Source organism: Helianthus annuus, chromosome 17, assembly GCF_002127325.2.
Source record: "Helianthus annuus cultivar XRQ/B chromosome 17, HanXRQr2.0-SUNRISE, whole genome shotgun sequence".
NCBI lineage: Eukaryota > Viridiplantae > Streptophyta > Magnoliopsida > Asterales > Asteraceae > Helianthus > Helianthus annuus.
The window spans coordinates 4,506,502-4,521,135 of record NC_035449.2 but is presented as its reverse complement, the minus strand read 5'-3'; the positions used below and the strand labels follow the sequence as shown (position 1 = coordinate 4,521,135).

General features: G+C 33.5%; 1 protein-coding gene across 2 annotated transcripts; it reads right to left on the bottom strand.

Moving 5' to 3' along the window:
* Positions 1 to 220: 220 nt before the first annotated feature.
* On the bottom strand, positions 221 to 4,617 carry LOC110926220 (type I inositol polyphosphate 5-phosphatase 2). Of its 2 annotated transcripts, XM_022169976.2 has the most exons (11): positions 4,466 to 4,617; positions 4,280 to 4,385; positions 4,116 to 4,190; positions 3,916 to 4,000; positions 3,715 to 3,819; positions 2,942 to 3,499; positions 2,328 to 2,463; positions 1,813 to 1,997; positions 1,316 to 1,424; positions 1,048 to 1,196; positions 221 to 650 (listed from the first exon to the last, which is right to left on the bottom strand). In XM_022169976.2, exons 1-11 carry the CDS (start codon positions 4,493 to 4,495, stop codon positions 434 to 436), a joined length of 1,755 nt encoding a protein of 584 aa, XP_022025668.1. In that variant the 5' UTR covers positions 4,496 to 4,617; the 3' UTR covers positions 221 to 433. The 2 variants fall into 2 exon arrangements, with proteins under 2 accessions (XP_022025668.1, XP_022025669.1); XM_022169977.2 differs by lacking the exon at positions 4,466 to 4,617 and having other exon boundaries at positions 3,921 to 4,000; positions 4,280 to 4,387.
* Between the last annotated feature and the right edge of the window lie 10,017 nt (positions 4,618 to 14,634).

Here is a 14,634-nt window from a genome sequence, read left to right as displayed (position 1 = left end):
TTAATTTACGACTAAGGGTACATCCGTATGAAACGTGACTAATGCCTATAGGTACATCCGTATGAAACTTTAGGATCTGAATCCATTATGCAAATCTTTGTTACTTGATACGATTTGATTTTGTATCTCGAAACCCTTTTACTAAAAGAAAACTTATTATGATGCTCAATCATTCATGGATTCTCAAATGAAAAGAGGTAAAACTAATTTGGTTATCATATTCAATGTCCAAAATCAAACCAATTAAGCATATGATTCCTTCAAATTCTATACACACATTCCACCTTTGCCCCAAAGGTGGTCATTTTCTTTTCTTTTATTGTTTTCAAAATTTCTCAAAAAAAAAAAAAAAAAAAAAAAAAAAAGAAACCATAAATCATCATTCTAATCCTATAAAAAATCAAGATCAAGAATGTATCAACTCAGGCTTATGCTATGCCAATAGTTCCAGGTCAGCTTCATCTAACATGATCACGGGATGTACTGCAGCACTCGTTAAATTGAGAGCTCTTCGTAGCTTTCTCGGGTCAAAAACTTCAACCTCAATTGCAAACACCGAACTAACTGGCCTATGATCCGACATCCTTATCTCCGCTCGATTGTAACAAAGTTGTTTTATGCCTTTTCCCATCCACAGTATACGGTCACACCTGCATGTTTGACTTCATTTAATACATGACTTGAAGTAGAGTCTCACTTTGACTTTTAAGGTCAAGTAGAGTCTCACTTTGACTTTTAAGGTCCCTAACTTTTTAAAAGTACATGGATGGTCCATGTATGTGGTTTGCACTTTATAACGTATTTAGTCGCCAACTAACGAATCTAAAGGTTTTAGCAGGTCCAAGTTAGGGACTAAATGCGTTACAAAGTGCAAACCACAAGGACCATCTATGTACTTTTGAAAAAAAATGAGGACTAAATTCGTTACAAAGTGCAAATCACAGGGACCATCCGTGTACTTTTGAAAATCTAGGGACCAAATCCAAAATTTTGATCAACCATAGGGACCATCCGTTACTTTATGGTAAAAACAGTGGAAGTACTTACCATGCTGGTGCTCTCCTCTTCTCCCCTTCTTTCGCATTTTCACCTGCATATCGGTCTGAATTGAACTCGTATTTGTACGTTGGTGGAAAGTCGATAATACCCTCTTTCCATCCGTCGAAAACATGCCCTCTTCTCAATTCTTTACAAAGCTACAACACGTAAAACGCCATACTTAGACACATAAACATTCACACGTATTTGTCTACAGGTAGGACCGTAGAAAACGCGGCAAACAGATCAAAACACAGTCCGTACTCCATATCAGTACCTGATCGCTATAGAGAAGTTGGTCCCATTGCTTCATGGCAACAAGCTTTCTGACTTCTTCATCCGGCTTATTGATACGATAATTCAAGTCGCCAAACCAGAATATCTGACTGTTTAAAGAAACCGGAAAACTTTATAAATCAGATGAACAGGAAAATAATATCATGAGTTAATTACTGTTTTCGTCCCTGTGGTTTGTCAAAAATCACTATTTCAGTCCATTAGTTTAAAATTTGCGATTTCAGTCCCTGTGGTTTCACTTTCGTAACCATTTCAGTCCAGCTCGTAACCATTTCAGTCCACGTACTTAACAGAATAATGAATTGAAATGATTACGAAAGTGAAACCACAGGGACTGGAATGGTTACGAAAGTGAAACCACAGGGACTGAAATCGCAATTTTTAAACTAATGGACTGAAATAGTGACTTTTGACAAACCACAGGGACGAAAACAGTAATTAACTCTAATATCATAGTTATTTCCAAAAACTACTTACTCATGACCCGGGATTGATTGAGGTTGATCAGGATCTAAAACAGACGAGAAACTAGTACGTTTTAAGATTTCGGATACGTTTGAATTTCGTCTCTCTTCGTCCCCAAACTTGTGTCCGGAAGTCAAATGAGAACAAACGAAACATAACCTTGTTTGATAAAGAGACATGCTAATGGACACCGATCCCTGAAACATAAAATGTTAATCAACCCATTTGTAAAAGATAAACATAACATGAATCGACCTATTTAGGGGCGGAACCAGAGGGGGGTCAGGTGGGTCCGTTGACCCTCCGGTCACCGGAACTTTTTGAATTTTTATTTATAAATTTTGAGTTTTTGAAGAACAAACTTAGAGATGGACCCCCTAATTTGAACCAGTATAGAATATAACTTTATGATGACCCCCTAACTAAATCGTTCTGGTTCCGCCACTGGACCTAGTTGTAACTAAACGGGTCAAACTTGCCACCTATAGCAGTGAGTTGACTAGTTTAACAAGACAAAGCCTAATTACCTTATTACCCATGTATCCCATAAGCCCGACCCCGACTGGCGAAACCTTTAAGTTGTTAATATGTCTTCTCAGCCGTTTCCGAACCCAAACTGAAATGTATATGCCCACCATCTGCTTACTAACAATTCTTACATACCTGATACATTTCCTCAAAAACATTAATAAGCCATAGAAAAAAAAGAGTAAAATGCGGTTTGGTCACTTTTGCGACTTTCGTCCAAAGGTTTGTTTTTCCGCATCTGGATCCAAAAGGTTTGAAATCTTGCCGTTTTCATCCGACTTGTTAACTCCATCCATTTTCCTCCGTTAAATGAGGGGTATTTCCGTCTTTTTTCAGACATTTTTTTATTAAAATAAAAAAACACTATTAAGAAATAAAGGTACATGTGTTGACTTTCTAGTTATGACTTTTCTCATAAACATTAAGAAATAGGTAAAAGGACGAAAATACCCCTGACTTAACGGTAAAATATAGATGGAGTTAACCAGTCGAATGAAAACGGCAAGATGTTAAACCTTTTGGATCCAGATCCGGAAAAACAAACATGTGGACACAAGTCGCAAAAGTGGTCAACCCGCATGGACGAAAATGAGTAACAAAATGTAAACTTTACCTATGACTTGAGTTTTCTTGACCATCCAACACAATCGATTTCTCATCCTCCATTTCGCTTCCATCTTCGAAAAAATCATCTTCTTCTTCCAACACTTGTTCCGACACATCCTCAAGCGAGTCAACCAGGTCCGTCCGTTCTTGGTGCTCGGTCCAAAGCAAACCCAAGTCGCCCGAGCTATGGTGCACCCGTTTTAACCCGCCACCAACGTCTAACGGGGCCAACCAATCAGAACTCACTCTAGCAGTACTACTTAAACTTAACACCCGTCTTAACTTTGCACCCGATGAAAGAACTTTCGGTGTTATATCCAACGCTTTTTCCGGCCAGTTTAATATGTTAATCACTTTTGTTTCCGGAACGATTATCTTGGTGAGGCCCGACTCACCGTTTTGGTTCAAGATTGGAGAAGTTGGAGCACTGTAGCTTTTATGTATGGTAGTTTGTTCTTGCGATTTGTTTAACGCTTTTCGAATGATCGATTCCCATTTTGGTATCGGCCGTCGAGTTTCGGCTCCTAAAACATTCCCAGCACTTAGGGGAACAACTTCCTGAAAACTGTAAAGTCAAAACAAGAAAGTCAAACCAGTTACTTGCAAGATTCACGGTTATTCATATCTCTTTTCGACAAATATAAAAAAAAACTTATACCCTTTTAGGAACAAGTTATATACTTTTAAAAACACAGTATAATTGAATGTATCTAGCTCAAAGAATTCACTAATTCTGAAGTTGAAATCTTATATGTTTGACCTCAAAAGTCAAACTCTTACCCAAGAATGTAAATGTCGGCTGGTTGATCCATACAAAGCCACTCATCTATCTCAAGATCTTCATCAGGGATCCTTCCAGCTACATTCCATGTGCCAACTGTCATCCTGGCGATACAAAATAAAAAAAAAAATCAAATTTTTAAGACGTTTCGATTACAAAAAAAGCCGAAAACAACTATGTCTAATATTCTAGAGCCAAACCTCACATCTTTTGTTTTGATATAATGAACACGCATAGTTTCCGATTTCCCTCTCTTATGTTTTATCAACCCTTTTGCAGGCATCCCTAAATATACAACATTTTCGCATAATTAGCCGAAAATTCAACTAAAATAAACCGAAAAGGAAAAGGTTGTAACTTGTAACACAAAAATAATTTAAAAAAAAAAAATAAAAACTACCATCTGAGATATGATTTGTAGATGAAGACATATTTCTCGGTGTTCTACGCATTCTTTCTTCTTTAAGAGAACAAACTATGAACAAAAAAACAGAAAAAAGTGTTAGAAAATTCAACAATTTTGAATTTTGTGGCTCTTTTATTCTAATTTGCATAATTGCATACCATCATCTTCGCTTTCGGTCTCTGTATCAACTTCATCTTCACTAAAATCGTTATTTTTCGGCTGAATGTTTAGCCATTTCTTCATCACCATAGATGGCCAAAATGCCTGCAAACAAACACACTCAAAAATCATGCCTTTTATCCATTTTTCGCCTCGGAAAGCAATAAAGATTGCTCAAAACGTACCTCAGAGCGCCTTCCTCTTCGTGTTTTCATCGTCTTCAAAAAAAAAAAAAAAAGCCAATTCTTTTTTTGTTGTTGTAGATTTTACAAGCACTCAGAAAAGCATCTGTGTGTATATATATAGAGAATCAATATTATCAACCTGGACCTACTACTTGTTCTAATGCATCTTTCACCGTTCATTTTTTATCCAACGACTATAAGAAACAAGCTAAGCATGCACAAGTTGGCCACCTATTATTATAAAGACCATAATAGCCTTGAATAACGTCCAAGATTCTCAAATTTCGTATAGAAATTTTTGAGTATATACATTTTCGACCCCCCAGTTTTATAGAAATTTTTAGGTCCGGTGACTTCTGCCCCCTGCCAGGGGCGGATGTACCTTATCATCAGGGGTAGCCTCCGCTACCCCTTGGCGCTCAGACGGTAGTGTAAATTTTGGAAAAAATTGACGTTTTTTTAATGTTTTTTCGATTTCGTTACCCCTTTCTTTTAAAACGTTACCCCTATGAAGGTTTTCTAGATCCGCCACTGCCCCCTGCCCCCCTCGGTCGGAAATCTCAAGCTTCGCCACTGGTCAAAACTGTTCACTCTTGCAAAAATGGTAGCTTTTTATTAATTGTTCTTGAGTTTTGTTATAGAAAGGATTCTTATTTTGTCATAAGAAGACAAATAAGATGGTTCTAAAAATCAATAGTAATGTATGGTCAAATTTCAACAAGGATGAAAAGTCAAATTTGACCTCCATGCTTGGTCACACCTAATCTTTTTTTTTTTTCTATAAAAAAAATAATAACTTGTTGAATACAGATGTAAAAGCAGAATTCACAGAAAGACACAAGTCCTGTTAAAAAAAAAAAAAAAAAAAAAAAAAAAGAAAACAGATATCACTTTCACTACAACTAATATACAGTACAAGTGTATGATTGATCACACAAGCCCTAAGTTTCAACAAGAGTGTATTATACTATCAACTATTAAGCCACATAAATCATTGACCTTTTTAATACTATTTATAATTGGACTTTGACCTGCATGAATGCATGTTAATTGTGTGATTAACTCCTCCACTTGGGATTATTTAATTACCAAAATTCAGTGTGTATATATATAGAGTAAATTACGTTTTTGGCCCCTGTGTTATATCACTTTTACTATATTAGCCCAAAATAAGAATTTTTAACATATCTGCCCCCATGGTTTCTATAACTAACCATTTTGGCCCCTAAGTCTAGAGATCATGGGGGCCAAAATGGTTAGTTATAGAGACCATAGGGGCTAAAATAGTAAGATTTAGGGGCCAAAATGGCTAGTTATAGAGACAATAGGGGCAGATATGTTAAAAATTCTTATTTTGGGCTAATATAGTAAAAGTGATATAACCACAGGGGCCAAAAACGTAATTTACTCATATATATATATATATATATATATATATATATATATATATATATATATATATATATATATATAGGGCAAGGATAAATTGAAAACCCACTTGAGTTGAATAAACCCTGAAAACCCAATAAGAACCATTGATCATACTTGATGGATGGTTAGGATTCACTTTTTTCCATCAGTTGCTTTTTTGTCCTTTTGTCTCAATTTTTTAATATATTTTAAGTACTGAAGGGTAATATTGGAACATTTATACAATTTCTCTTACAAAGAGACAAAAGCCCCATGTTGTAAGAAACCATCACATCAATATTCCTCTGTCCTCTCTCTCAATAATCTTGATCTTTTTTGTTTACTTTTGAATACGTACACTTCAAAAAAAAATGTGTTCAAATATCATCTATTTATGTTTTTTTTAGAATTTTTAAATATGTAATTAACAAAACATATTAGAATTCTTTAGTTGTTACATAAAGATGTTACACAAAAAAAGTGTAACATAACCAAAAAACAATTTATTTTTTGTTACATTATTATCACCCAGTTGTTACACTCACACGAATCACTAAAACCCAGCTATGTTGTTACATAAAGATGTTACACAAATAACGTGTAACATAACCAACGAACGATTTATTTTTTGTTACATTATTATCACCCAGTTGTTACACTTACACGAATCCCCCTGACTTTTGTCAACTAACACATTTGTTTCATCTTAACAAACAAAAACATATTAGAATTGTTACATTACTAAAACCCAATTATGTTGGGTTACATAAAGATGTTACGCAAAAAAAATGTAACATAACCAAAGAACAATTTATTTTCTATTACATTATTGATAAAATCAATAATAAAAAGAAAAAAAAAAGGTGTTACATATATCATCTATTTATGTTTTTTTTTTAGAATTTTTAAATATGTCACTAACAAAACATATTAGAATTTTTACATTACTAAAACCCATCTATGTTGAGTTACATAAAGATGTTACAAAAAAAAGTGTAACATAACCAAAGAACAATTTATTTTCTGTTACATTATTATGACCCAGTTGTTACACTCACACGAATTCCCTGACTTTTGTCAACTAGCACATTTGTTTCATCTAACAAACAAAACATATTAGAATTGTTACATTACTAAAAATTGGGTTACATAAAGATGTTACACAAAAAAATGTAACATAACCAACAAAACAATTTATTTTATATTACATTACATTATTTTCTATTACACTCATATGAATCCACCTGACTTTTGTAAACTAGCTATGTGTTTCATGTAACAAAATTCACTTTATTTTTATTATACAAAACCCACCTTTTTTCATGATTATATCAAGAAAAAAGTACAAATAATAACATTAAACAAGAAAAGTAACTTCGATTTTAATCTAATAAACAAAAACTTAAAACAAATTGTTTTGATTGGTACTGATCTGAAATAAATTTTACACAAAACATTGATGCAATCAATAATCAAAACAAACAGATCCATAAAACAAGAACTTAAAACCCTGAACAAGAAAATTGAAGATCCACAAAACACAACAAAAATGCAGACTAAAAAAGTGTAGATTTGCAAACAAAGCTGAAAAACAAACATACTTTTTCACCTTCTTGAACAAAAAAGTCGAAAAAAAACCTTCAGCCTCCTCAAAAACGTAAAAAAGATGTGTAATTTCACTGGATCTTTGACTGGTTCAAACAAAAACCTTCAGCCTCTCTTCGAGATCTCATTCATCATCTTCTTCATGTGCAATTTTCTTCAAATTAAATTAAAGAGGATCCGTCTTCATGAGGTTTGAAACTCGGTGGTACCTTCATCCACCGTCATCACCAAAGTTTAGATCTGAACCTCAAACGAACCCTAAGTGCACTGGCAAAACCACCCCATATCACAAACGAGATAGATCTGGTAAACCCCCATATCGACATCTTTAGATTTGTTAGGAATTTCTTTGATCTGAACAAAGTGGTAGTGGGTTTTTTTGTAGAGGAGAGAGACGAATGATGAGAGAGGTAGTTTCAATTAAGATGAATGGGGTTTTATAACTGTTGCTCTTATAAATTATAGAGAGAGAAAATGTACAATTAAGATGAATTGTGTTTTTAAATTCTTGAAATTATATGATAAAGAGACGTAGAGATAGAAAGAGAGAAAGAGAGAGAAATTAAAGTAAAGATGAATTGCAGGAAGATGGTACATATGAATTGATGGTTTTAATTAATGAGTAAAATGATGTTTTGTGTACATATGAGGTGAGGTGAATTTTCAAAACAAAAGTGGATGTGATGGCTGCCATGCAGTCTGATACAATTCACATTCACTCTCCCTAGAAATTGTAAAAAGACTCATATACCCTTTTTATCATTTGGTGTGCATATGACGTGGTTCAATACTAACCATACATATAGGTTTCCTGGGTTTTCTTAACTGGGGTGAGTTTTCTCATTATAATTAGCCTATATATATATATATATATATATGTATGTATAGGGGATGGTTCAAATGAAAACCACTTTTATTGTGAAAACTCGAAAACTAACTAAAAAAAACCTAAAAAACACACGAAAAAAAAAAAAATTTCAATTTTTTTTATAAAAATCGCTGGTTTTTATATATAAAAAAAAACCTTTTTTCAAAAAAAAAAAAAAAAAAATTTGTGTAGTGCACATGTGTAATACTACACGTGTATTACACATGTGACATGTGCACTACACAAAAATTTTTTTTATATAAAAAAACCTGCGAAATTTGGTTTGCAAAAAAAAAAAAAATTGTATGTTTTTTTGGCTTTTTTTAATTAGTTTTCGAGTTTTCACAATAACTAGTGGTTTTCATTTGAACCTTCCCCTATATATATATATATATATAGAGTAAGGTTAACATACAAAAAGCCTTATCATACATCACGTAGGAGACAATGGTAACCGTTGGATCAGGGATATAATCACGCATGGGACCACATAATCACGCATGGGACCACATAATCATGCATGGGACTATAATCACGCACATTCTATGATAATAACGCACGTTATATTTTTTGTCATGTATGTTAATGTAGGTTAAACCTTGAAGTACATTATACTTTCTCTCTCTATATATATATATATATATATTGCCAAATTGATCTGCAAGATTAACATAACACCGACTATATTATCTTGATTATGGTCCCCAATCAAAGCTTATGTCAGACCCAGCAACTACAATATAAGTTAATTTTTGTATAACATAAAATCTACATAAATGTTAGAAAATCTAATCAGTTGGATTAAAAGAAATGCATTGAGACAGACAAAACTAGATATTAATAAAAAAAAGTTAATGGACCCATGTTGCATTAAGTGCCATAGTTAGGCAAAAAAGAAAAAAAAAAAAAAAAACACCTATAGTCATACAACACATCATATGATATATATCTTTAGTCAATTGTGTGTTTATAAAGATACCAAATTGCACAGCTGTATGATGTTTGGCAGGCCGGTTTGATCACCCAGGAACACATAAAATGACCTCTTGAATAATAATAAAAAAGTAAAAGGACCCATGTATGAATGAATCTGTTCATCATAAGTTATTGAGAGCAGCACTATATGTGGAGGTTAAAGATTGCCTAAAAAAGGGTGTCTTTTGTTTAAATTAAAAAAAAAAGAAAAATTACAAGTTTTGTCATTTATCTTTATACCACTTTTCAGGCGGTGTCCTTTTTAACAAATGTTGACAGGCGGTGTCCTTTACTAGGTATTTTGTTGCAAGTTTAGTCCTTTACACCCAACCCAGTTAAAAAACTCAGCTAATTGTTGACAGACGGTGTCCTTTACTAGGTATTTTGTTGCAAGTTTAGTCCTTTACCTAGGTATTTTGTTGCAAGTTTAGTCTTTTACACCAAACAATTAACAGAGTTTTTTAACTGGGTTGGGTGTAAATGACTAAACTTGCAACAAAATACCTAGTAAAGGACACCGTATGTCAACATTCGTTAAAAAGGACACCGCCTGAAAAGTGGTATAAAGATAAAGAACAAAACTTGTAATTTTTCCTAAATTAAATAAAAAAGAAAAAATTACAAGTTTTGTCCTTTATCTTTATACCACTTTTCAAGCGGTGTCCTTTTTAACGAATATTGACAGGCGGTGTCCTTTACTAGGTATTTTGTTGCAAGTTTAGTCTTTTACACCCAATCTAGTAAAAAAAACCTTGTTAATTGTTGGGTGTAAAGGAGTAAACTTGCAACAAAATACCTAGGTAAAGGACTAAACTTGCAACAAAATAAAGGATACCGCCTGTCAACAATTAATAGGGTTTTTTTTTTAATTGGGTTGGGTGTAAAGGACTAAACTTGCAACAAAATACCTAGTAAAGGACACCGCCTGTCAACATTCGTTATAAAGGACACCGCCTGAAACTGGTATAAAGATAAAAGGACAAAACTTGTAATTTTTCCAAAAAAAAAAGTTCCTTTTTTTTAACTTTGTAAACAATAAAACAAACCCTTTATGTTAATCAAAGTCTTGGAGTTGAAATTGACAATCTTTTTGGATATTTTCTTGGTTTCTTGAGATAGAAGTTGTATCTGCTGAAAAATACATAATGCAAATCAAAATCAAAATTGAAATGAAAAAGTAGTTAAGATGACAACATAGGAAGGTGGGTGGGTGCAAAGGGTGTACCTTTTTTTTTTTTTTTTGGAGAAGAAGTTGAATATGAGAGGATGATAAGAATAAGACGAAGATGCTAATCTTCTCCAGTAGAGTGATAGCAACAGGAGGAAGTGGAGGTGGGGTTGGGTTAAGTGTTTTTACTTTTTTTTTTTTTTTTTTTTTCTTTAGGATTGTGGTGGTAATAGTGGTGGTGGACTTGTGGGGGATGGTGGTCACTATGACAGTAAACTGGTTGACCTAATATCAGTAATCTTGAAGTTACAGCAAGCATTTTGATGATGATGATGATGATGATGATGATGATGATGATGATGATGATGATGATGATGATGATGATGATGATGGTGGTGGTGAGCTTTAGCTAATAGTTGTGGACTTGTGGGGATTCTTAGTTTCTTACTAAGGTAATAGGATGAATTTTATCTTTTTTTTAAAGGAGCCATATTGCAATTGAGACTTTTTCTTTAAAAAAATATTATAATATTTGGTCGATATATGTACACCCTTGATCTGGTAACTAGATATAAGTCCTTATATGGGTCGTATAACAAGTTGATTATGTGTTGTAGAGGCCGTATGACTCATACTGTTTGATGGGATTAAGTTGGATATACGACCTGTATGAGAGGGTGTTTCGTTCACTACTTTTTTTTTTTTTTTTGCATTTTGGCGTGAGCACCACAAGAAAGAGTGTTATAGCCTTATAGGTGTGTATGAGCTTCATCAAATTGTTTTTGGGTGGTTTCGTGCACTCAGATGGTAGATCCGGTGTCTGATTGGGCAAGCTAGATGAGGATCTGTCTTCTAACATAGCGGATATAAATGACATGGCACCATGTGGTGTGCTAGGTGGGAGGAGTGTGGATGATGTGGACGATGACTGGGATGCACTATCTAAGATAGTGGATTCCCCTCTGAATTCACAACTGTAAAATAAAAGTGGTTTAATGGAGTACTTTTAAATTTAGTTGTGATGGAGTTGAATCATATAGTCACGTGTTTGATAATTCCAAACATGATCCCTTCATTTGTATTCAATGATGAAATAACTTAACACCGTAAAACTCATACTTTTGATTCACATTTATACCATCTTTTGTTTAAAGGAGTTAATATTCAAACATCCATCTCCTCTATCTTTCACTATACATGCATAGATATATAGAGACAGATATAGTGAAAAAGGACGTGTTAATAAGATTTAAGGGTGTGGAAACAGTAAAAGCCTTTATTTAAACTTGATTAAAGTTTGCATACCAACCATGGCATTTAATCCTCTGGGCTATGAGGCTTTTTCTTAAGGTGATGGGATAATTTTTATCTTTTTTTTAAGTCACATCAGAATTTGAGAGTTGTCCTAAGTGATCTTTAGCTACTATGATTCCTTATGGGCTTTGGGGCTTCTCCCTAAGATTGTGAGATAATTTTTATCTTTATTTTTTATTTTTTAAAAGAAGCCGCATCACAATTTGAGACTTTTTCTTTAAAAAAATACAATAATATTGTATTATGGCGGTTAATAGGTATACATCATTATCTAACTAGACATGAGTTCTTATATGGGTCGTATAACAAGGTGGTTATGTGTCGTACAGACCGTATGAGGGGATTAAGCTAGCTACATGACTTGTATTAGAGGGTGTTTTGTTCACAACTTTTTTTTGCATCTTGGTGTGGGCACCACAACAAAGAGTGTTATAAGTGTGTGTGGGCTTCATTAAATTTCTCTTGGTGGTTTCGTGCACTTAGATGTCGGATCCAATATCTGAATGGGCAAGCCATTGAACTGGATGCCGAGGTGGAAGAAGATGTGGAGGGTGATTGAGATTCGTCTTCTGACATAGCAAATCTAATTGACATGGCACCATGGGGTTTGCTAGGTGGAAGGAGTGTGGATGATGTGGATAGTGACCAAGATCCGCTATTTGCTATAACGAATTCCCCTCTGAATTCATAGCTGCAAAAAGTGGTTCAATGGAGTACTTTCAATTCAATTTGTGGTGGAGTTGAATCATCTATGAGGTTGGATAATTCTAAACTAGACTCCTTCATTTTGTATCCAACGGGGAAATGATTTAACACTGCAAAACTCAGACTTAAATCATACCTACACCATCTTTTATTTCAACTTGATTTAGGGTAAAAGTTTGATGTTACAAAGAAAACAAAATGCCATTAAATCTTTGGAACAACAAAAGATGAATTTATTTGACACACTTTGTCCTAAGAGACATAGTGTTGTGTTAATGTGTCTTTCTTCTATTTAAGAGGTGGATGATTTGAATTAAACAAGGTGCATGTATTAGGCTATTTAGGAGTATGTTAGTTTGTCATTCCCAAAAATATATGGCACACGTTTAACTATGAACATTAAGTACTTTTAGAAAACCCATAATGTTGTTTTCTTCAACTTTTAGTGGTTAATTCAATTTTATATATGTATGTAAACAAAACGAAAAAATAGGTTATTAGATTTAGTGTTGTGGGGCTCTATTGTGTCTTTATATGAAAAAAGTGATGTCACGTAGACACATTTTTTTCACCCTTCACACAACTAAGATGTGTTGTGGAGGGCTTCATTGGGGTTGTATGTGAATTGTGAAATGTGGTATTTGATTAAGGTGACTCTAAATTATTGGTTTATTTATTAATAAACAATAAAAAAGTTACAAAACTCACCTCACGCCCGTGACTTCAAACAACCCCCACCCGTGCTCCCTCTAGCGGCCCTCTGTGACGGTGTTCGCGCCCCACGTTATGCTGGTGTGGCACCGTTTACCATTTTCATCCACTAATCTAGTTTAATTATATCAGTTTTTTAATTATAATTTGATTAATCATTTCACCTTTAAATTATTGTATTATTCTTGTACACTTTCGAAAAGCATAAACTAGAAATAAAATACCACCGCAAACGATGTGACACCATACTATATAAAGATTTATCTCTTATTGGGGTGTGGTTTAAAGCTTCTAGGGTTTTATAGTATCATGTCAGCGCCATATCACATAGGGGCTTTAAAGTTTCTTTCTTTAACTTGCATGCAATGGTTAAAGCCCCATATTAAACAAAATAAAAAAAAATAAAGAGGAAAAAATTTGATTGGTTGAAAAGAATGGGCCCACCTGCACCTACACCTCCTTCAGCGCTCGTTACTACAATGGCGGAGCATCAATGGCGCCCCCTTTGACACGCAGGGAATGGGGTGGGGGCACTAAAGAGCGCTAACGAGTCCGATGTGGCCAAATGCGATATACTTGCCTTAAAATCTCCATCTACAACCGTCACATTTAATTGTTGATGATATACAATTTAAATTCCAATTTTATTATATATATATATATATATATATATATATATATATATATATATATATATATATATTTTTAAATGCAACATATACCTATTTAAACCGACTGTCTAACCTATTCTAATTTATATATACTTCATACAATGCAAATTGTAATTTAAAATTAAATTTAAATCCCAGTTGATTTTAGTTTTATATTTTTATGTTTTGTTGCAAGTGATGCAATATATTCTCCTTTAAAAAGCAAACAAGGGTTAAAGTCCAAAGCCAAAATGCAAGTGTCAAGTCTCTATTTTTTTTAGAATTAAAATATTTATTTTAAAACAATGTTGTTGATACAATATGTACATTATTTTTCAAGAATTGTACATTTGTTTTAACTTCATATGTTTTGGAATATTATTGTATGCAACTAGTTGATGAACGTTTAGTTTGAAAATGACAATAAGTAAAGATTTTGATTCTTGATGTACGAAATGCTCTTGATGATATTGATTTATCAATAGATAGCAAACTTTGAAAAGGAAATCCACTCACCAACCTTCCCAACATGTCTCTACCTTGCTTATTTTTATTGAAATTATTTTGTTGAATGTATTATTTTAAAATAGCCCTAAAATGAGTTATGATGCAATGATCATTTTATTCCATAAAGAAAAGTGATCATGCTTTTGTTGGTTTCAAGTAAACTAGTCGGTTTACCTGCACTCTCAATCAGACTTAGGAATTTAATCAGTATCATTTTAGCTTGTTATAGTTTAAAACTGAAACTTATTGTCTTGAT